At 39.3% G+C, this 21149-nt stretch overlaps 1 protein-coding gene and 1 long non-coding RNA gene across 4 annotated transcripts in view; one reads left to right on the top strand and one right to left on the bottom strand.

Annotated features, from left to right (window-relative positions):
• DOCK10 (dedicator of cytokinesis 10) overlaps positions 1-1208 on the bottom strand; it is a 229013-nt gene extending 227805 nt beyond the window's left edge. For 2 of the 3 annotated variants that reach the window (XM_036237139.1, XM_036237140.1), the window contains exon 1: positions 852-1208. In XM_036237139.1, the coding sequence (XP_036093032.1) occupies positions 852-974 (123 nt within the window). In that variant the 5' untranslated portion in view covers positions 975-1208. The remainder of the gene's footprint in view (positions 1-851) is intronic. The other variant, XM_036237144.1, reaches the window with a different exon arrangement.
• An 8801-nt stretch (positions 1209-10009) lies between these two features.
• On the top strand, positions 10010-20731 carry LOC107497254. Its single transcript, XR_001593771.2, has 3 exons — positions 10010-10558; positions 10765-10895; positions 20059-20731. It is a non-coding gene; the product is annotated as an uncharacterized LOC107497254 (long non-coding RNA).
• The last annotated feature ends 418 nt before the right edge of the window (positions 20732-21149 follow it).

Here is a 21149-nt window from a genome sequence, read left to right as displayed (position 1 = left end):
CACTTCCAGCCCAGAGTGTGACACCTACTGGAATTTATGAACATCTGGAGAGTTATGGATATGATTTGGGCATCAGACGAGAATGGCTGGCTGCCGCCCCAGGATTTCCCGCGGAAATCACCCAGCACTTAGGAGGCATTTCAATAAGGAAGTGACCGGTGAAGAGATCTTGGCGGGAGAACCCGCCAACATCTTAGAAAAACACCCGAAACCACTGGATATTTAACGACCCACGTCTCCTCCAGCCTGTTCGCCCGGGCTTTCTGGAGGAGTATAAAGTGGTTTGTGGGTTTTTTTCTCCCGTGATGGGAGGGTGGTGGGAAGTCCATTTATTTCCGCGATAGCGTTACGGCGGGGCTCCCAGGTTCAGCCGCGGGAGGACCTCGGATCACATCCTCCCCTCACTGCGCGTTAGTCTACGGGGCGAGGTGGGCGCGCAGACCTGTGGACCCAGGGGTTCCGTTCGGTGGGCGCCTCCACCTCTCGGGTCCCTTGCACCCCACGACCTAGAGCCAATGTGACTCGGGACGCATTCCCGCCACCTCTCAGCCACCCCAAATCCAGACACATCTTCTCCCACGCTGCGCTTCTGCCGCCCGCGCAGCTGCTCATCCAAGTGTCCCAAGTCCCCAAACGCGCCCCGGTCCTCAACGCTTCGGTGGCATTGCCTGGCGGAGGTGGCGCCAGGGGCGCCCGCAGAGGGGGCGCGGGAGGGAGCGCGGGGGAGGGGAGTGGGAGCGGCAGGGACCCCCGCGCACCGGGGGCTCGGGGAGGGGGGCGGGCGTGGGGCCGCTGGGCGCCCGGGGCGCGCGGGGCGGCGCGGGGGACGCGCGGGGCGGCGCGGCACTCACCCGCAGCTGCTGACGGCTGCTGACCGCCACCGCGGCGGCGGACGCGGCGCTGTGCCGCAGCTCGGCCGCCTGCCCGGGTCTCAGGAGGCTCCGCGTGAACCTGCGGGTCCGCTCGCCGGCCATCGCCGGCCGCGCCGACCCCGCCGCGGGCCTGGAGCGTGTGTGTCGCCGGCCCTCCCAGCGCCGACCTTCTCTACCCACCGTCGTTCAGGAAGCGGAACTCGGAGCCTTTCCCCCCCTCTTCCTCGCTCTCCTCGCAAGAGGCGGGTTTTTCTCTCCGGTAACCCCACTCCTCCACCCTCTTCTCTCCGCAGCAGCTTCGCGACGACTTTGCAAACTCTGCGCTCCTCCCGCGCGCGCGGCCAACTCGGCGAGCGGCCCCGGACCCGCGGCGGCGCCTCTGCACTGCGGCGCGGGACGCGCGTGGGGCCGCGCCTGCCCGCGCCACCCCCGGACTCGGCTGTCCCCGCCGCGCCAGGAACGGCAGACGGCGGGGGAGGGCGCGGGGCGGCCGCCGCGGGGCTCCGGGCGGGGCCTGCCCGACGCCCTGGTCCCCGTCCGGAGGCCCCTCACTAGGCTGGAACTCTGGCTCCGTTTGCTGACTTGCCCCCCACCTTCCCGGGCTGGTGAGTGGGCGCCGGTCGAGCTCAGTTCGCCCTTCCTCCCTTAGGAAGGGGTCAGAGGCTTATTTAGGGTCAGGTGGCTGGGATCTCCGTGGCATCGTCCAGGCTGGGACTTCAGAAGAAGGCTCCTTTGCCCAAAGTCCTCGCTCAGGGCCTTGGAACGAGCTTCCAAATTCATACACACTCTCAACCAGTATTCATTAAGCGCCTACTGTGTGCCAGTTCTCATTGTACTGATAAGGAAGGGGATGTGCCCAGCCCTACTTAAAAGTTATGTGACGCTGATACGTTTTGGGAGTTTGGGGTGGGAGACGGCAAATAACCAAGTTAACAAATAAAGGAATACAAGTACACAAATAAGGGAGTTTAGATACTAGAAGCTAGAAACCCACTAATAGGCCAGGCAATGTAATGTAAGAGTCTGGGAGGGATGTGATTGTGTTATTAGATGGGGCGAGAAGGCTAGGACTGACCTATGGGGTACAGATTCTGTGGGTCGGGTTTAGGGGTGGACTTACATCTGCTCCCACTTTCGTTGCCCCACATCCCTCTGGCCTGCTCTTGTCTCCAGCTGATTAAAGTCTTCTAAGAGTTCTCATTCAACTGAGGAGGGGCCGAGTCGGGGAAGAGCAGTCCTGGCTCCTAGTATACTAGTCAGGAGAGATCTAGGACAGCCACTCCAGGTATTTTAGGTTTCTTAAAAAGCTTTCTATAGGTCCAGGACCCTGACATTTTCCCAAAGCAGTATATAGTTTTAATGCAAGGTTGCACTTGGGTAGAAAGAATTCTTAAGTAGCTAATAAATTCACTTGAGTCAGCTGTTTGCTATCTGGGATTCAGTTAGTCAGAGAGAGCACTTGGGCATCATTTTAGCACATTCTACAAATCATGCTGGGCAGAGGTTCTAGAAGATTTGGGAAGTGCCATCTGAAACATCCCTTAGTTCTATGATACCTTTCATAACAAAGTATTGTGTCTTGCGTTGTGTACTTTCACATTGGTGTGCAATGTGAGAACAAGGTCATCTTTCAGGGTTGCCTCTGTGGTAACATTGAAATCTCTGTGGAGCTTCCAGTCAAGATGGCAGAGTAGGACAATGCTTCCTCTCAGGACCACCTCAAAATTACAACCCAACTTCAGAACAACCATCATCAAGAACTGCCTAAAGTCTAGCTGAACAGAAGTCCTACAACTAGGAACACAGAAGCCATGTAGAGACTGGTAAGAGGAATGGAGACACTGAAAGAGCTATTCTCACACCCACATGTGGCGATTCAAAATCAGGAGCGATTTTTGGCTACGGAGGTTCTTCCTGAGGAGTGAGGGGTCCCAGCCCCACACAAGCTTCCCCAGCCCAGGATTCCAGTACCAGGAAGAGAAGTCCCCACAAAATCTGGCCTTGAAAACCAGCAGAGATTGTGTCTAAATGAGACGGAGGACTGAGAGTTTCAGGCATTCCTCTTAAAGGGCCCACATGCAGATTTACTTGCTGATGGACTCACTCGCTCTGAGCTCCAGCAGTGGGGCAGCACCTCAAAAGGCTCCAGAGACACATGGGTTGGCACCAAGTTGTCTGGCTTCAGGGCAAAGGCTGGACAGGCAGTTTTCTCCCAGACAGAAATGCTGGCAGAAGCCATTTTTCCTTGACTGAGCCCTTTTCCTACCAGTGGGCAGACACAGGTGGGCACCATATCTGAGCCTCCATCAACCTGGCTAAAACCATTTGTTCTGCCCTGTTGATTCCTAAGATCTTACCCCACCCAACTTTCAGGCCCATCCAAGCAACCTCCAGTGGCTTTTCCATATAAACTCCCTATCTTGGCCCATGCCATGACCTTTGTCAAAATCTCTCAAAGGTGCACAGACCCCCAAACAAGTAGCATCTAGCCCCAGAATGCACTGCACCTTTTGCTAAGCAGCCCGAAGCCCGGCACTAGCAGCAGCAGCTGGTCTCAGTTCACAGCTTAGCCTTTCCCAGGTACCTCCAACACCAGTACAAACGGCAACCATATGCAGATCACTTTGTAGCTCATACCAAGTGGCCTTGGGCAGGGCACAAGCAGTGGTTGACCTTGACCTGCAATGGAGTTCCTCCCAAGAAGCCCCAGAACCAATATACCCAGTGGCCAGCTTCAGACCACACTATAGCACCACCTGACCACTTCCACAATGACATACCCAAAAGGTGGACTAGGTAGGTGCCAGAGCCCTGCTAAAATGAATGCTGCTCCATAGGGTGAGCCCCTGTACAGCAGCTCTTCCACTGTAGTCATGGTCAGTCCTCACAGCTCAACTACAACAAGAGAACACACCCAGTCCATACAAGGGACTCACCCAAAGCAACCAGCTCAGGTGACCAGGGAGACTAGACTGTGCCACCAGGCCCTGCTTGCAACACAGACACACATTCTTCGCTGTAGGCACATGACTTCAGGTCTGCTGATTAGGCACTCTCTGATTCTCTACTGGTCTAAGTCCCCTGGAGAGACTGGGCTGAGATACTTCATAAATGCAAATCTATGCAAATACCATGAAGACCCAAATGTGAACTGTGGACATTGTATGGTTATGATGTGTCGCTGTAGGTTCCTCAGTTATAACAAATGTACCACTCTGGTGGGGAGATTGATAATGGGGGAGGCTGGGCATGTGCGGACATAGGGAGAAATCTCTATTTCTCTCTGTATTTAGTTGTGGATTTAAAACTGCTCTAAAAAAATAAAGTCCTCAAAAAAAAAAAAAGTCAATATAACACAATAATGAAAAGACAAATTGCCCAATGAAAGAATTGGCAAAGGATGTGAAGAAACGTTTCTACAAAGAAAATATACAAATGGCTAAAGATCGACATGAAATCAAAGTCATAGTGAGATACCACAAGGATGGCCATAATGAAAAACACGGGAAATGACAAGAGTTGGGGAGATGTGGAGAAACTGGAAGCCTCGTACATCGGTGGCAGGAAGGTAAAATGGCACAGCTCCTGTGGAAACCAGTCTGGCAGTTTCTCAAAATGTTAAACCAGAATTAACCCCATAACCTAGCAAGTCCACTGCTAGGCGAGTGAAACCATATACTCACATAAAAAGTTGTATGAGAATGTTTACAGCAACATTAATCATAATAGCTAAAAAGTGGAAACAATCTAAATATTCATGAATTAGTGAATGAATAAACAAAATATGGTATATCCACACAATGGAATATTATTTTGGAAATAAAAAAATGAAGTACTGATATGTGCTACAACATGAATGAACCTTGAAAACATTTTTCTAAGTGAAAGAAGCTAGTCACAGAAGGCCACGTATTTATGATAGTTTTTTTTTTACGAAACGTCCAGAATAAGCTAATCTAGAAACAGAAAGTAGAGTAGTTTTGCTTAGGGCTGGAGCAGTTTAGGGGAAAACGGGGAGTAACATGATGAACATTTTCTAAAATTAATTTTGGTGTAAGTTGCACAAGAAACAAATTACAGTTTCTGCTTCTGGTAAGGGGAACTTGACAGCTCGGGACAGGAGTGTCAATATAATAAATGTAATATAATTAATATAATATAATTAATATAATACAAATAGGTTTTTACTATGTATCATTTGCTTATTTAATTATATATCACACATATAATAACCTATTCACAAATACATCATTCACCTGTTCATTTTAAGAAATATTGTCACAGAAATATATCCATTCTGGTTCTCCTTTCTCAGAGAACAGCTAGTTAATAAAACAAGTGAATTTTCATGGCCTCTAATATAGTAGGACAGTGGTTAAAGGCACATGCTATGGAGCCCTCCTCCCTGGATTCAAATCTCAATTTTACTTCTTCCTTTAGTAATGTACTTGATCTCTCTAAGCTTCAGTTTTCCTATCTGAAAAACAAGAATAACAATAGGCAGCTGCGTGGTGGGCCTAGTGAGAAAGTTATGTAATTCTGTGTAATTTTTTGAAAAGTGCCCAGCATATAGACTTCAGTAAATACTATTATTACTAGACTCATAGAGACTCATGAATTTTTAAAATCTCATGTCCCTTAAGAGATTTACTGCTCATAAGAGCCTGTGCAGTGAACAGGGTGAGTAATACCATTTTACAGGCTAAACTGTGGGTATCACAGGCATTCTGAAAACAGTAGGTAGCTCAAATCAATGACTCTGGAATTTCATGAACAACATTAAAAATATCATCCTTATAGTATAATATTGATCCCTATTATACAATAATATCCAATAGTAATATAGAGTGCTACAGTGTGGAAAGTAGTTTTACAATATATTATTTCACTTGAATTTTTATATGTTGTAAAATAGAGTTGTTCAACCCACTTATTCTATGCCTCACTGTCTGTAATTCTAGAGGAATCATTTAAGGAAGCTCCCAAAATCCACAGAACAGGTATTTTAGGAATCAGTGGTATTAAATTTTGTTCTATGACCTCAAACTCAAGGTTTTACTGTTCTGCACTTTCTAGTACTTAGAGTGCATAGCCTGCAATCAAGTTTTTTCAAGTTGTAATTCTCATCATTATTTGACTTGGCATGGACCAAGCCATGCAATCAGAAAGAAAGAACCCCGCTTAACAGACATTTATGGAATACCAACTGTGGACAAGATCTCACCCTAAGCCATGGAGCATAGAGCTAAGCAAATGATCTCTGCCTCTAAACAGCTTAATTACAAATAGAGAAACTGATTTGTAAAACATTAGTGGAGGGGAGGAGGGTAAGATTTGGAAATAGAGTTTGTCAGTGCCATGTTAATATTTTGTATTCTTATGGTTTTAAGATTGAAAAACTATCTCTCGTAGATTGACAAAAAACCATCTCAATAACATGGAATTTTCTTGTTCCCTATACTTCCCTCTTTCTTCCTTCCTCACTCCCTCACTTCCTCTCTCTCTCCTTTCTTCCTTTAAAGCTCAAGTATTCTTCTTCCTCATTTAAAATCATCAGTTCCTTTCTTAAGATGCAGAGAGCAATGATTATCTGGTACAGTTCAAAGCTCTCTACTATTAGAAATATAAAATTGTCTGTAGCCCACTCCAGTCATACTTCTCCATGGCTCTGAACAAATGTAAAAATGAAAATTGTACCATCTTTTCCCAAATACCTAAAGGCATAATGGTATAAAAATTTAGTAATTAATCCAGAAGTCCGAAGACCTGGGTGTGAATTCAGGGCTCAGTACTCAGAGAGTGTTGATACTAGAATGAATATCCCTCACACTGATTTCATGGCATTAAGCCACCTTTCCTAGGTGATCCCAAGTCCAATGTACTCTGGGTTTCACACTGGGTGTCAGCATGTCTCGAGACTGGACTATTTCAAGTGTGCTAGTATTACACAATTTACAAAGTACACTCATTATAGCACTTGATTCTCAAATCACTCCTCCCACAAGGCAGATGGACATGTAATATTGCCTCCAGTGTATGTGAGAGGAAGCTGAGAGAAAATTTAATAACATGGAAATTAGAAGGAGGAATATTTTGCTATAATAAAGTAAGAAGGCATAAGAATACAAATGTCTAAGTCAAAATAATATTCTGATATGCTATCAAGCCTCCTTTTATGATTCTCCATTGAGGGAAAAGTACACATATACTATTTTTATAATTGGAGACGAAGTCCGCAGAAGCAGGTGGCTTGCCATCATGCTATAGTGACTGTAATTGGGGTGCGTAAATTAAAATAATTTTGTCTGGCTATGATAAGTATACGACTCATCTTAGCAAAAAGCAAAGTGTCAGAATTGCACCTGCAAATATAGGAAAAATACTTTGTCATAAACATTTATGTTTTCCAGTATTCAGAAAAAGTAAACAATTGACTTTATATCTAGTGGCTTTTTGACTGAATACTCTTTCATAAGGTACATTTTTTTCACCTTGCCAAGGGAATATTAAAAAGCAACAAGAAAAATATGGTTTGAAAGGTGCGATATTTATGAGGATCCATTAGTCCTTGCCTGTGCTGGAGCCATTTGACAGCACTGAGTGCCTCAGCCTTGTTTATGGGCAAAAGGTATTACATTTGATATGAATTTGTTACTGTGTTTAGAAGACAGATCGCTCCTTGCAAGAAAATTACACTGAAAGTAATATGATTTGAATGGGTAACTCTCTGCCAGCTGTATATTTTACCCACAACCCACACGCAGTGCCACACTCTGTCACTGTTAGGCCCCAGGAATCCTTGTGGGGGGCATATCTCAAAGAGAAGCACATGGTTGAATGAAAAGAACAGTTTCCACAGGAAATCAATTTCTAGGTTCTTTATCCTGCTTTGGCTTTAATTTGTAGCCTGGCCTTAGGGAATTAATCTCCCAGGACCTTATTTCTCCATCTGCAAAAATTACTCAGAAGCAGATTTTGGCTTGATATGAGGAAGAAGGGAATGATGAGTAAATATAGAATGGGAACTTTTCGGTTTCTTAGATGTATACCTAAACCCTTGTACTCACTTCACTCTTCTAAGTGCTTTGATTTTTCTCCTCCTCCAGTGTGTTGATGACTCCAGACATCCACTATTTTGATAGAAATCCACCTTGACGTATGACAAAATCTTAACATAATTATCTCTTTTATTCTTTTACAGAGAGCAACACAAACATAAATCTATTATCTAATATTTCATTGAGACTTTTGCATCTGTATGCATGAGTGAGATTGCTGCCTTTTATTTTTTGCAATTGACTTTATTACATTTTGCCAGCAAGATTTTCCTAAGCTTCCTGAAGCAGACTGGAGGAATTTCTGTTCCTTTCCATGACCTACAATAATTTAAATTACATTGGGATCATTTGTTTCCAAAAGGTTGTATAGAATCCAGCTGTGGAACCATCTGGTCCTGGTGTATTTTTTAATGAGGGATCTATAATCACTTTCAAATTCCTTCTACAGTAATTGGTCTATTCCAAATTTACACATCTTTTAATTCTTAATAATTTATATTTCACTAAGAATGTCATCAATTTTTCCAGGTTTTATAAACATTTGCCTTAGAATGGCACAGAGCGTTAACTTACACATTTCCCTCTATCATGTCTTCTTTTTAATTTATTATGAAGACTTTAAACATGCTTTAAAAGTATCAAAAATAATACAATGACCACCCGCATAACCACCAGCTATATTTCAAAATTTTAAATTAGTGAAATTATGACCTTTCATCTCTAAATAATTAAGCATTTATTTCTGAGAAGACTATTCTCTTACATAACTGCAATATCATTCAACACGCCCGAACTCTAACAACAATTTCATAATAACTTTTATCCCATAGTTCATATTCAAATTTCTCCACTTGTTCCCCAAATGACTTTTCTTTTAGAGCTGGTTTGATTAATCCAGAATTTAACCATGGGAGACACATCGATTTGCTTGTCATTTTTCTTAAGTCTTTATTTTGAAATGATTTCCTCTCCCTTTTTGATAATGAGATTGATTTGTTGAGGAGACTGAGTCAGTTGTCTCACATGCTTTATATCTTCTTACTGGCAATTTGTTTCTTTTTATCTAAAGGCTTTGCTCATTCTTAATCTTGATTATTTTTACTTCCTTCTTTTTTCCCTTAATTAGGTCCTCAAGTGGGATGATCTATTACATTAATGTCTTCAAATAACTGGTTTTGAGTTTTATTAAAAGTTTGATAATGTCTTATTGTTTATTTTTTATGAATAGGATGACACTCTTAATCAAGACAGAAATCCCATATATTATAGAAGAAAAAATAGTAACATTTAAATACTTAAAACTTAAATCTTTGTATAGCAAAAAAAAAATAGTAAAAAAAAAACAATAAGAAATTGTATAATTGGGTGTGAATGTTTATAATAAGCATAAGCAAGAAAGGCAAATATCTCTAAAATACAAAGATCTTGACTGACAAGAAAAATACCCCAAATAGGGAAATTTCTAAAAGAGAAACTCTGAATTAATAAAAAGAAAATCTTCTCAATTTTTTGTCTATTTTAATTGGGCTGTCAGTCTTTCTCCTATTGATTTAAAAGTTACATTTATATATTCTACATGAGTCTTTGTCAGATGTGTATGTATATATAATTTGTTGTTTGTACTATTGCATGTTGCTAACAGTAATCAGAAGTTATGGCATCACTTGCCTTCGTCTAGTTAAGAAAATGTTATACCAAGTCTCTACTTAACAAATAGCAAGTGGTTCTTTTCCTCCCCAAAGTTATTTATTTTTCTTAGTAGCCCACTTCACAAAGAACCATATTAATACTTAGTCTACGTTTATAAAGTTTTTCAAAGCATTAATTCCACACCCCGATTATTTAGGCAAAACGCAGTTGGAGAAAACATATTTTGGGTAGATCTGAATGGTGTAAAGAAACTCTTTTATTTCCAGGAAATTTCTTTTTAAAGGGCCCCGTCTACATTGTCACAGTCCTTTCTCAAGCATGTGGTTTTGGCATGCACTTGAATCCGCACTAACTCACTTCCTGTGCATATACTCTGCTTGCCTCTGCTCTTGCTTTGGTAAAAGGAAGTGAAATAGAAATATAGCAGCATTGCCCAGAGCTCTGTTTTTGAAAAGAAGTGAGGCAGAGGGCGGAACGCAATGCAAACTGTGGGTGCTATTCTGAAGCCCACAGCAAAAATGGCAGATCGACTCGTCTTGAGAATATCTTTTCAAATAAAAGCCAGTGGGCTTTTGTTCTTCCCCACATGATCATTAGAATTTATTAATACAACTAGATTAGTATTTTTTATAGCTATATTTTCTAACAATTTCTCATGTGTAGGCTTCAAAATGTTTCTGTTCTGAGCTAATCATGAATATTGTCCCCTTTTTCCTTGTTTGTTTATTTGCTAGAGGGACAAAAAGATATAAAATAGTTATTTTTATAAAAATCTTAAAAGCAATAGGAGAGTTATTATGCAACTAATCTAAAAAATCCTAATAAAGTCAAAGTACTTTTTGTATATTTTTAAAGGGTACCATTAGCATCATCACATGCACAAAGCTCCGAGCTCACATTAATAAGAGATCTTTTTATACCTGCCACACAGTCTGTTTTCTGTTAAAGACGTGCCTGGTTGGAGCCACTGGAAAGCACGTGAGTATGATTCTCAAAGCTCAGTATAATATTCCTTAAAGATACAGGCTTATACTACCCCTTTCTGTTTTAATTATCCACAAAATTTATTAGTGCAATGTCTGTTGGTTTGATGAAGTTTACCTATAAAGGCCAAACCTGGTGGTTAGTATGTAAATCTATTTAATAGGCTTTAATTCAGGTGTTGGTTATGTATTTCTTGTTAGATCCATATATGGGGCAGGAATCGAGTGGCTGATGTTTGGATGCTGAGTCAACCTGTAAAAACTACTGGGTGTGAGCGGATCAAGGCACGTCAGAGACTCAAAGCCGGAAATGGTCACGGAAATTATCTGAGGTTTGTTCGTTTGTTTGTTTTTGCTTTTCTTTTTTTATTATTGGTATTGTTATTTACAGAAGAAGTGAAAACCCAGAAGCTAAGTGTTGTGGTTCAGATCAACTAGTTAGTGACAAAACTATTTGGTGCAGAGCTAGGATTGCTACCAAGATATATTCCTAGTTTAGTGTTTATTCCAATAATATTCCAATAACTCCTACAGCCAGAAACATGAAAGGGAAAAAAATTAGAGGCTAGTGACATTAAATTAAATATCATTCTTCGGAGCTATTCTAGAAATATAACACAGAACCACTAGATTCATGGTTCTTCCTATAGGGTCATGGATGGATCCAGTGAGAGACATAAATATCCAGAATTTTCATTCCCACAATTTTTTTTGCCTGGCTTTTCTCATATTGCAAGACTGCAAATCACCTTTTTTCATTTGTCTTTTCTCCCTTCCAGCCTGTTAGATGTTCTTCTATGTGATCAAATAATACCCTTTCTATATTGTTTTTTTGTTGTTGTTGTTTACTTGTCTCCTCTGTTAGTAATAGCTGTCATCAATCACTGAGTACCTACTATGTACCAGGCATTTTAAAAGGAATTTTATGAAAGCTGTAAAGAGATTTTAGAAAGACCCTCTGAATTAAGTCTGAATATTCCCATTTCCCTGAATAAGGAAACTGAGGTTCAGCAGATTAAGTAGTTTGACCAAGTTCATATACCTAATGAACAAGAGAAACAGGATGGAAAATCGTATTTGTCATGCTCCCAATCCTTCGTCATTTCCATGTGTCATACTGAATCCATTCAGGGTCAGAGGACTGTGGTCGTAGACACTAGACTTCTCTCATCATTTCTTCCACTCTCTTTCTAGTCTCTGAGATTGGGAAGCTAAAACCTACATTTTTTCAATCTCTCTTGGGTCTGGGATTCTGGGTATGATACACAGTGTGCCAGTTAGATTAACTCGTGAGACTTAGAAAGCAGCAGTGAAGTGTCAGCCATCTTCCAGCTGGTGTGGCAGCTGGGAAACACGATAGTGGGGATGTGGGTGTGCAGAGGCAGTTGTGGAGGCCAGACTCGGGGATCCGGTGTCCAGTCACACGCTTTGAGGTTTAAGAGGCAGCTGCGTCAGTGACGGTGGTAGCCGCCACCTGGATCACAGCCATGAGATGTGTCTGTATCTTTGAATTCGGTAGTTAGGAGGAGTCATCTTGCCCTTCCATTGAATTTGTCAAACAAAATTCCTTATCACATTTTTTATTTTTGGCTTCAAATACCCAGACTGATATAGTAGTATGTCCAATATCTGTTGCTGCATAACAAAACTGCTCTAAGACTCTGTGGGCTAAAACAATAATGACTTATTAGATATCATAATTCTGGAGTTGGTTGAAATTAGCTGGGCAGTACTGCCTCACTGGGCTGCCTGGGGTCACTCATGTGGCTTCATTCAGCGAGGAGCTCCGTTGAGACCAGCACATCCCAGGCACCGTCACGTGCCTGCTTCTGTATCTTGGTTATTTTCCTTGTGGCTCCCCCTTCTTCATGGTCGTTCATTGCTAATGTGATCAGGAAGTGGGACCAGAGATTAGTTACCCAAGTTAGATGTTATACGATTCTGTAAGCAGGAGAAATACAAGTGGCAGAAACCACAGAAAAATTTAAGGCCAACATGAAGAAGAGGAAAGATTTAGGTATGAGATCCTCTGGCCAAATCTCTCGTTTTCCCATTCTAATTCTGCGAAATGAATTTATCATCCGTTTCTGCTGCAAACATTTGTTTAGAATATAATATTTAAAGTAACCATTCTAGGTGCTCAGTATAGAAAAGTTCTGCCCTTGAGGAAATAAACAATAGGTTACAAAGATATGATGATAATCCACTTAGAGTGACATATAGGGAGTCACTTGACAATCTGCTAGACAGTCAAGGAACCAGTCTATAAAAGGTCACTTTTAAAGAAGGTCTAGAAGGCTGAGTAAGAGGTTGAAGGAAAAGGGGAATAATGTAGACTTATGAAATGAGTATTGTGGCACAAACTTCTGCTTCCAATAATGGTGGGGTGTGTAATTGATAGTGACGATAACTGAAAAATCAACATAAAATGTGTGTTTGTAAGTGTGTGACTGTGTGCGCATTATTTTATAATATGCAGACAAAAAGTCAGTAAGGATACAGATATGAACAAATAATAAAGACCTATACACATGTAGAGATTATTGAATCCAACTTCAAAATACATATGCTTTTTTAAAGACTTTATTTTTTTAGAGTAGTTTTAGGTTTAAAGTAAAATCGAGTGAGAAAATTGACAGAAAATTCCCATATGCTCCATCCCCCCAAAACTCACAGCTATATCCAACTATAAATATTCAATAATACCTTAGTACATTTATTACAAATGATGAGTCTACATCATTATTAACCGAAGTCCACAGTTTAATTAGGTATTATCTGGGTTTTGACAAATGTATAATAACACATATCCACCATTATAATATCATACAGCATAGGACTATTCAGATTGTCTATTTTTGTGTGTGTGTGCAATCTGGCAAATTATATCTTTCAGGGAATTTGTCCATTGTATCTAGATAATCAAATTTGTGGGCATAAAGTTGTGATCTGTAATATTGTCTCTTTAATTAGACATTAGTAATTTGTATCTTCTCTCTTTCTCTCTCTTTGTTTTTTGTTTTGTTTTGTTTTGTTTTGTTTTGTTTTTGATTAGCTTGGTTAGCGGCTTATAGATTTCACTGATCATTTCGAAGAGGCAGCTTGTGGTTTCACTGATTTTCTCTATTGATTCCCTGGTTTTAATTTCATGATTTTCTGCTCCTCTAATTCCTCTTATTTCTTTTCTTCTGCTTACTTTGTATGCAATTTTCTCTTTGTCTAGTTTCCTAAGGTGGGAGCTTAGATTACTGATTTTAGATGTTTTTTTCTCCTATGTGCATCCAATGCTGCAAGTTTTCTTCTAAACATTGCTTTTGCTGCATCCCATGAATTTTGAATTTTTAAAAATTTTATTCGCTTTTAGTAACACCTGTGAAACATGTATAAAAATTAACGGGTACTTGGACAAAAGGGAATACACAAATTATATCAAAAGATTGGAGTCCTATAACATTTTAACCATTTGCAATATGAAAATGATATAAATTAATAGCAAAGATATAACTTTAAAGTTTACATGTCTTAGAGTTAAAAAAATATATATATCTAAATAGCTTAAATGTTAAAAACCATAATGGATATTAGAAAATAGTTGGAACTGACCCATAATACATATACTACATATGAAATCTTATGAGATAAGGCTAGAGCAGCACTTTGAGGAAGCTTTATATTCTTAGATACTTATATTAATTTTAAAGATCTAAAAAGTAACAAGCTTAATACCCTGTATGAGAAATTTTTAAAAATAATAGCAAAATAAACCCAAAGAATATAGAAGTTAAGCAATAATAAAAATGACAGCGCAACTTAATGAAATAAAATAGAAATACATAATGGAATGGCTCAGTAAAGCCAAAAATAGTTCTTCAAAGATAAATAAAATAAAATTGATAAACTTTTAGTGAGAGTGAGGAAAGAAATAGAATAGAATCTACATTTAAGTTCTAATCAAAGCCTGTAACAGATTGTTAGAATATATAGTAAATAGAAAATCGCTAATGACCCAGCAGAAATTTAAACATTAATAAGTTGACTTATGGAAAATTGGAAAATTTAGATGAAATGAAAAAATTTCTAAAAAAATACAGCTTATTGAAACTTAATAAGAATAGAGAATCATAATAGTCCTATCATCACTGAGATAAGTTAATTGAGTCAATTATTGAAAGAATATTCAGGTTCAATTTACTTCATTGGGAAGTTCTCATAATTAAAGAAGAAAAAATTACAAAATTATATGAGATCTTCCAAAGATGAGTTAGCCAGGGCAAGAATGGGAGCGGGGGAGAGGGCAGTCATGGTACCAAGGAGTGTGTACATCACAGGGTTGAGAAGGAGGTGAGAGAGCCCAGCCTAAAGCTGAGGCGTGGGACTAGGCTATTGAGCTCCTTACTTTGCAACACTCCTCCAAATTGTTCAGGCCAGTTTTTCAGTCTCAGAGTAATGGTTCCCTTTCCGGGCCAGACCCCTGCTGTTTCTAGTCCAGATACCAGCTTTTCAATGTAGAACAATTTCAGCCTAATCCCACAATAACACAAATGGGGTGTTCTTCAAGGCCAGCTCTCAAAGGTTAGGGGAAAAAAATTGTAGACTTCCTGGGGCAGGAAAAGGAGCAAGGTTTTTCAGCACCTAGGACAGAATAGAAGTTATTATCTCAATAACTTAGGCGGCACGTTCTTGCCAAGATATACGATCTGATAGGTTTATTCCTTAGCTTCAATATGCTTTATGTTTTTCTTTATTTCTGCAGTTTATTTCAAAGTCATTTTCTGACTTGGAATTTTCTCTTGGCTTATCTGACTTCCAACCATCATTCAAATTACAGCTCGGGTCATCTTTTTCTTTGATGCTTTCCCTGACCAGACCAACAGACTCTGCTTATTTATTAGCAGGGGGCGGTTGGCAGGATATGCGCAGAGAATTGGGGTGGGGGTGGGGATAGTGCCCCCGCTGCTGTTTTTCTGAATGACCCTCACCCTGAATAATTTTAATGGCTTTTGGCAAGAATCATGTCACTTCTCTTTGTATCTTTCATAGCATCCTTATGTGTCATTTTCACCCAATGTATATTTATGGAGTAGTTATTGATGAGCTATATATACATTGTCATGATTAGAATTTGACAACAACAATTTGAAAAGATTTTACATTGGAAACTCGCTTTATGTATCTTAAAAGCAGATAAAATAATTGTTTCTTGTAATATACATGAAGAAAAGATCATATTGTTCTCAGGTATCATGATATAATAAAACTAAATTTTTTGAGAGAAAAACCCCTGTGTGGTACTTTCATTGTTAATTTAATGTAGTGATAACAGTGCTGGATACTGATGCTATATCCTCTATGTCATATAATGTTTTGCTCATAATGTGTTTAATACCTACTCCCAAAAGTTCTGACTTTATCTTTCTCATAATACTCAAGAGGTAAAGATAAAGTTTTAAAACATATAATTAAGTTTGGCAGATTCAAGTGGATCTTATAGCAAATGATGCGGATTTTCCATTCTTATTTATGCAATAATTAACATCATAAATAATATGCACACAATTTAGTGAGCACAATAAGCAAAAACAATATCGTGCATTTATTATATCCATTAATTCAACAGGCGACGTTAGGCACTGGAGATAGAGGATAAATAAGATATACATGTATTTTCCTCTCCTGGAATTCACTCTAGTTGAGGGAGAAAGACATCATATAAGAAATCGCACAGTTGATTATTAGATGTAATTGTGGCAAGTGTCAAAGAGAATTATTAAGTATTAGGAGCATGTGTCATACTGGGAGGTGAAATGGTCTCCTATAGAGTTGAGGGTACCCTGTGTCTTTTATTTTGTTTCTTTGGAGTCAGAAATCAAAGTTTGACATCACCTGTGGATACATAAATGAAGCTGCCCTTCAACTGCAAAATCAGATACACGGGAGAACATACTCTTGACTTTCAGAATTCAATAATTTAAACATGATGAAAGTAGCATGGCCTTTGGAAATTAAATGAGTAATTTAAAGCATAATTTAGATATTATCAATGTGCTTTAAAAGTAAAAATTAACAACAATAAAATTGATAGTTTGTGTATCTCCTTGTCAAGTACCAAAAGTAGAGTAAAAATATGGAAAGGCGTTTTTGGAGAAACCACCTGCTCTGACCCATTGCTGTTCAAAATCCAGCTGAAGCAGATGTTGCTATTTCATGAAGAAATGTTTTCTGGTACTTAGAACAACATATCCCAGACTTTTTATTGCTTCACCTCTATGGTTGATTTTGCTCACTAATATTCTAATTTTAAAAAGAAAAAAATTACAACGCAAGACATTTGTTTTTAAGGCATTATGTGAGTCTCTGCCCAATCGTGGGGTTAATGATTTCTTTTGATAAAGTTCAAGTTATCTGATGGAATTCTGGAGATTAATGTGTTGTAAATCTCAAAGTGTAGTAAAGCATACCTTCAGATAAAAACCTATTTGGAAACTTTTATTTTTATAAGTCATTAGTTTCCTGTGGCCTTTTTGCCATAGACTAGATGTGGTTTTTAGTTCCAGCTGAAAACAACACATGTTTATTCTCTTTCAGTTTTGGAGGTTAAACATTCAAAGTCAGTTTCACTTAGATGAAATCGAGGTGTCGTCAGGGCTACACTCCCTTGCCGTTCCCAGGTCCGGAGCTGCATTTCTTGCTCTCCTTTGTTCATACCTCATCTTCCTCCATCAAGGCCAACAGTGTAGACAATCAAAAGTCTCTCTGCTTTATCTTCACGCCACTTTCTCCTCCCTGCTGTCTGTTAAGTCTCCTTCTGCCTCTCTCATAAGAACACTTGTGATGGCAATTAGGAACCACCCAGACAACTCAAGATAGTATTCGCATCTCACAAACTCCTAATTTAATCACTTTTACAAAGACCCTTTTTGCCTAATGAGGTAAAATTCATGGGTCCAAGGGATCAGAACAGGGATACCTTCTGCAGAGAGAGGCCATTTTTTCAGGTTACCCCAATATCTCTTTTTTATTTCCATGGATTATGTTTATAGATTGGTGAGCTGCCAAAATCTTACTTAATTTTATTTTTTATTAGCTAATATATTTTGAAATTATGTAAAAAATTTTTCTTTTATTGACCATCCTAATAAGTTTTTCCCATTGTCTCCAGTTGGAGGAAGATTAACAGCCTGTTTACTCTTTGCCGGTTGAATAACTGTCATTTATAAAATGAAATTGACAGCTATAGTTTTCACAAGCTCCTGCCATAAAGCTGTGACAAGGCCACACCCTGTAGTTTCTCTTCCCATCGGGGAAGATTAGATCCAGTGAATTTTGTTTGTCTCTTTACTTGAAGGGATTGAAATAGCTGTATCAAGAATACCAATATAATACTACTTTCCAAACCAATATAATACTACTTTCCAATACTGAAGAATTATGTCTATTTTGGGGGGCTGAAACTACTTTGATCCTTTCATTTTATAGGTATCCTCGATGTTTCTAATTAAAATGGTGAACTAGATAAAACTATTATCCTGGAATAGGCAATAGTAAGGGAAGTTGCACAGAGCAGACAGTGGTTTAGCACTTATCAAAAAAGCTGAGTAGATCTTCATTCCCCACCCTCCAAATGTTTATCAGTTGAGATGTATTCAGTTTAAGGCACAGAAAATCCAACTGCAATTTGTAAAAATAGTAAAGATGATTTCTTTTAGCTTCTTTTTATTAAAGAAATTTATTATCTTTATTGGAATGACATTGGTTGATAAAATCATATAGTTTTTCTTTCTTATGTTTTTGTCTGTTTGTTTCAGTAACTAGAGGAAGGTCAAGATATAGAGCAGGTTTCAGCTTTGATTTAAAGAGATGGTGTAGGATCCAGTCTCTTTCTGCTTCTCTGCTTTGCCTTCCATATGCCTTCCTTTTATGGACAAATTCAAGCTACTAAATACTAATACACTAAATACAAAGTTGAGAATAAGTGCATAAAATCATCTCTGATTAGTTGGTACAAAGCCAGCTCTAGCACACTATCTGTTGAATCTATAGGTAAGAATTCAAGCAGCTTTGGGTTCATTTATCCTGATTTATATAGGTCATTAACTAATAAGTGATTTTTATTTATGCTCTTATTTCAACTTTTAGCAGTATAAATTCTGGGTTGTGATAGAGTAGAATTGAAGCAAATTTTTTTGTTGTTGACAGAAAAAAAATTGACATCAGAGATCCACTAATATCACTTTAAAGTAATTGACAGAAAAAAAATTGACATCAGAGATCCACTAATATCACTTTAAAGTAATTGACACTTGGTCTTAAAATTCACGTTGCACACTGTTGTGTAAAAAATTATCCTTAAATTTACTGTATTAAAATAACACACATTTATTATCTCATAGTTTCTGTGGGACAGGGATCCAATCTTATCTGGGTTTCTCGTGTTTAGAATCTCTTATAGTGCTACATACAAAATGTTACAAGGACTGGGGTCTCATCACAAAGCTGTGCTATGGAGAGATCTACTTCCATGCTCAGACGGTTGTTGGCAGGGTTCCCGGATGTTGGAGAGGGGGCTTCTTAATCGATACTGGTTCTTTGTTATGAAGCTCTCTCCAATCTGACTTTTTGCTTCATCAAAGCCAGAAAGGGAGAAAATCTCAAAACAAGATATAAATCACTTATGCAATCACAAAAAGTTACATTCCATCGTCTTTGCTGTATTTTATAAATTAGAAGCAAGACGCCATGCCAGACCACACTCATGGGCAAGGGGTTGATTACACAATGGCACAGCTATAATGGTGTGTTTCTAGTCTTATTAATCAACCTGTTTATTGTATTTATGTAGCACAAAGACCTTTATAAAGACTCTCAAATAACTAAGAGATAAAGGCTGTAGTTAAATTTCAGAATAGACTTCCCATTAGACCAAAAACTAGGACAAGGCTTTTGTCAAAATTACAAAATTTTATATCGCTTCCTCCCTGAAAAGGATATTTTTGATTCTTAATGTAAGAAAAAAAAATGGGAAAATGCAGTGGTAAAACTTTTACTGCAACTATACCCAGGAGAGCTTGGTCATCAGGTTCCTTAGTCGTCCTAGTGGCTAAAGAACAACTGAAGATCTACAGGTTTGCTGTGTGGCAGACCTTTCTGAACCTTGCAATATACACATTCTCAATCTCTTCCTCTGTCTCTCTCCCTCACAATTGGATGAGAAGAGCAGGTTTTATACTCATTGGCACAAATTCTGGAATTATCCAAAACCAAGATATTGGAAACATCTTGCTCTTGGATTCTGTGCTTCTTGGCATCAATTTGTCCTAAAGAATTATTGAAGAAAAATACAGCCTGGCAGTATTAATGTTTTCCCAAATATCTTTAAAAATACGTTCAGAAACCATTATAGACAAACAAACGAGCAAAAATGTAAACTTGTAATGATAAAATCAACCATTTTGTAATGAAGATAATTTTGATTTTATGCCTTACATATATTTACAGGTACTCAAAAGAAAACTTAAAAGGAGTTATGATTATAGTATTTGATCAAGGAACAAAGGGCCTTGCCGTGGTTCAAGTTCTTTCCATGATCCACTGTCTCCCCAGAGCTCTGCTACTTACTAAATGTATGACCTTGAAAAAGTGACTTCATCTCTTTCAACTCTAAGATCTCCATCTACAAAGTGAAAATGCAAACTTTTAGCATGATTGTGTCGGTTAGGAGATATTAAAGCTATGAAAATACATAATAAAATGTTTCATGTATCAATTCTGCTTCTCATCCATGCTGGATATGTTGAAATTCCTGGAAGCACACACTCTTTCTAGAATTTTTTAATATCCAATTGTTAGATGACCTTTGCATCTCCATTCACCTCACTCTTCTCGGGAAAGGTTCTGATGAACACAAAGCACCCACAGCAGAGGAGAATGTGAGCAAGACCCAAGGAGGAAACGTCACTTCACCCAGCAAGTTGGCAAGTGCAGAGAGACTTGACCCAGCAGACCTATCAACAAAATATTTATAACACAGAAAGGAAAGTTTTTTAGAAAGAGAAAGATAGTTTACTTTGGACTCGGAATTTGGGGAGAAAAGACATAGAAACTCTCTTTCATCTTTTCCCCACAGTCTCTCTTCTCTCAAGAAAACAATATAAGCCTGGGGAGGAATTATAAGATCAGAGGTCAAAGGACTGAGAGGATTTGAACACTGTAGTGTGTGGAGTGGGGGGGAGCGGGGGGCCTGTGTGTGTGGGCGATGTGTGGGGGCGATGATATTAGGAACTTTTAGCCTGTGGTTGGTGGTGGGAGCTTTGGATGTTTCCAAACTGATAATACCTTCGAGGTTTCTGATTTCCACGTTTGCACCTCTTCATTTTATTGGGTGGGAGGCAGATTTGGCCTGAGTGACAACAGTGCCTCTGGGAAGCTAGAGTTAGAAAGGTTGGGTCTGAGGAAGGCACTAGGAGCTGGGGCTGGCTCAGAAATCAGATCTCTGGGGTCCCTCAGATTGGTGTATTTGGTGTACTACTCACCGACTCTGCAGGCTAGGAGAGAAGGCAGGGCCTTGGGAGGCCTCTCAGTACAGAAGA

Source organism: Rousettus aegyptiacus, unplaced genomic scaffold, assembly GCF_014176215.1.
Source record: "Rousettus aegyptiacus isolate mRouAeg1 unplaced genomic scaffold, mRouAeg1.p scaffold_m13_p_2, whole genome shotgun sequence".
Lineage (NCBI taxonomy): Eukaryota > Metazoa > Chordata > Mammalia > Chiroptera > Pteropodidae > Rousettus > Rousettus aegyptiacus.
The sequence above is the reverse complement of the archived record's forward strand: the minus strand, read 5'-3'. Positions and strand labels throughout refer to the sequence as shown.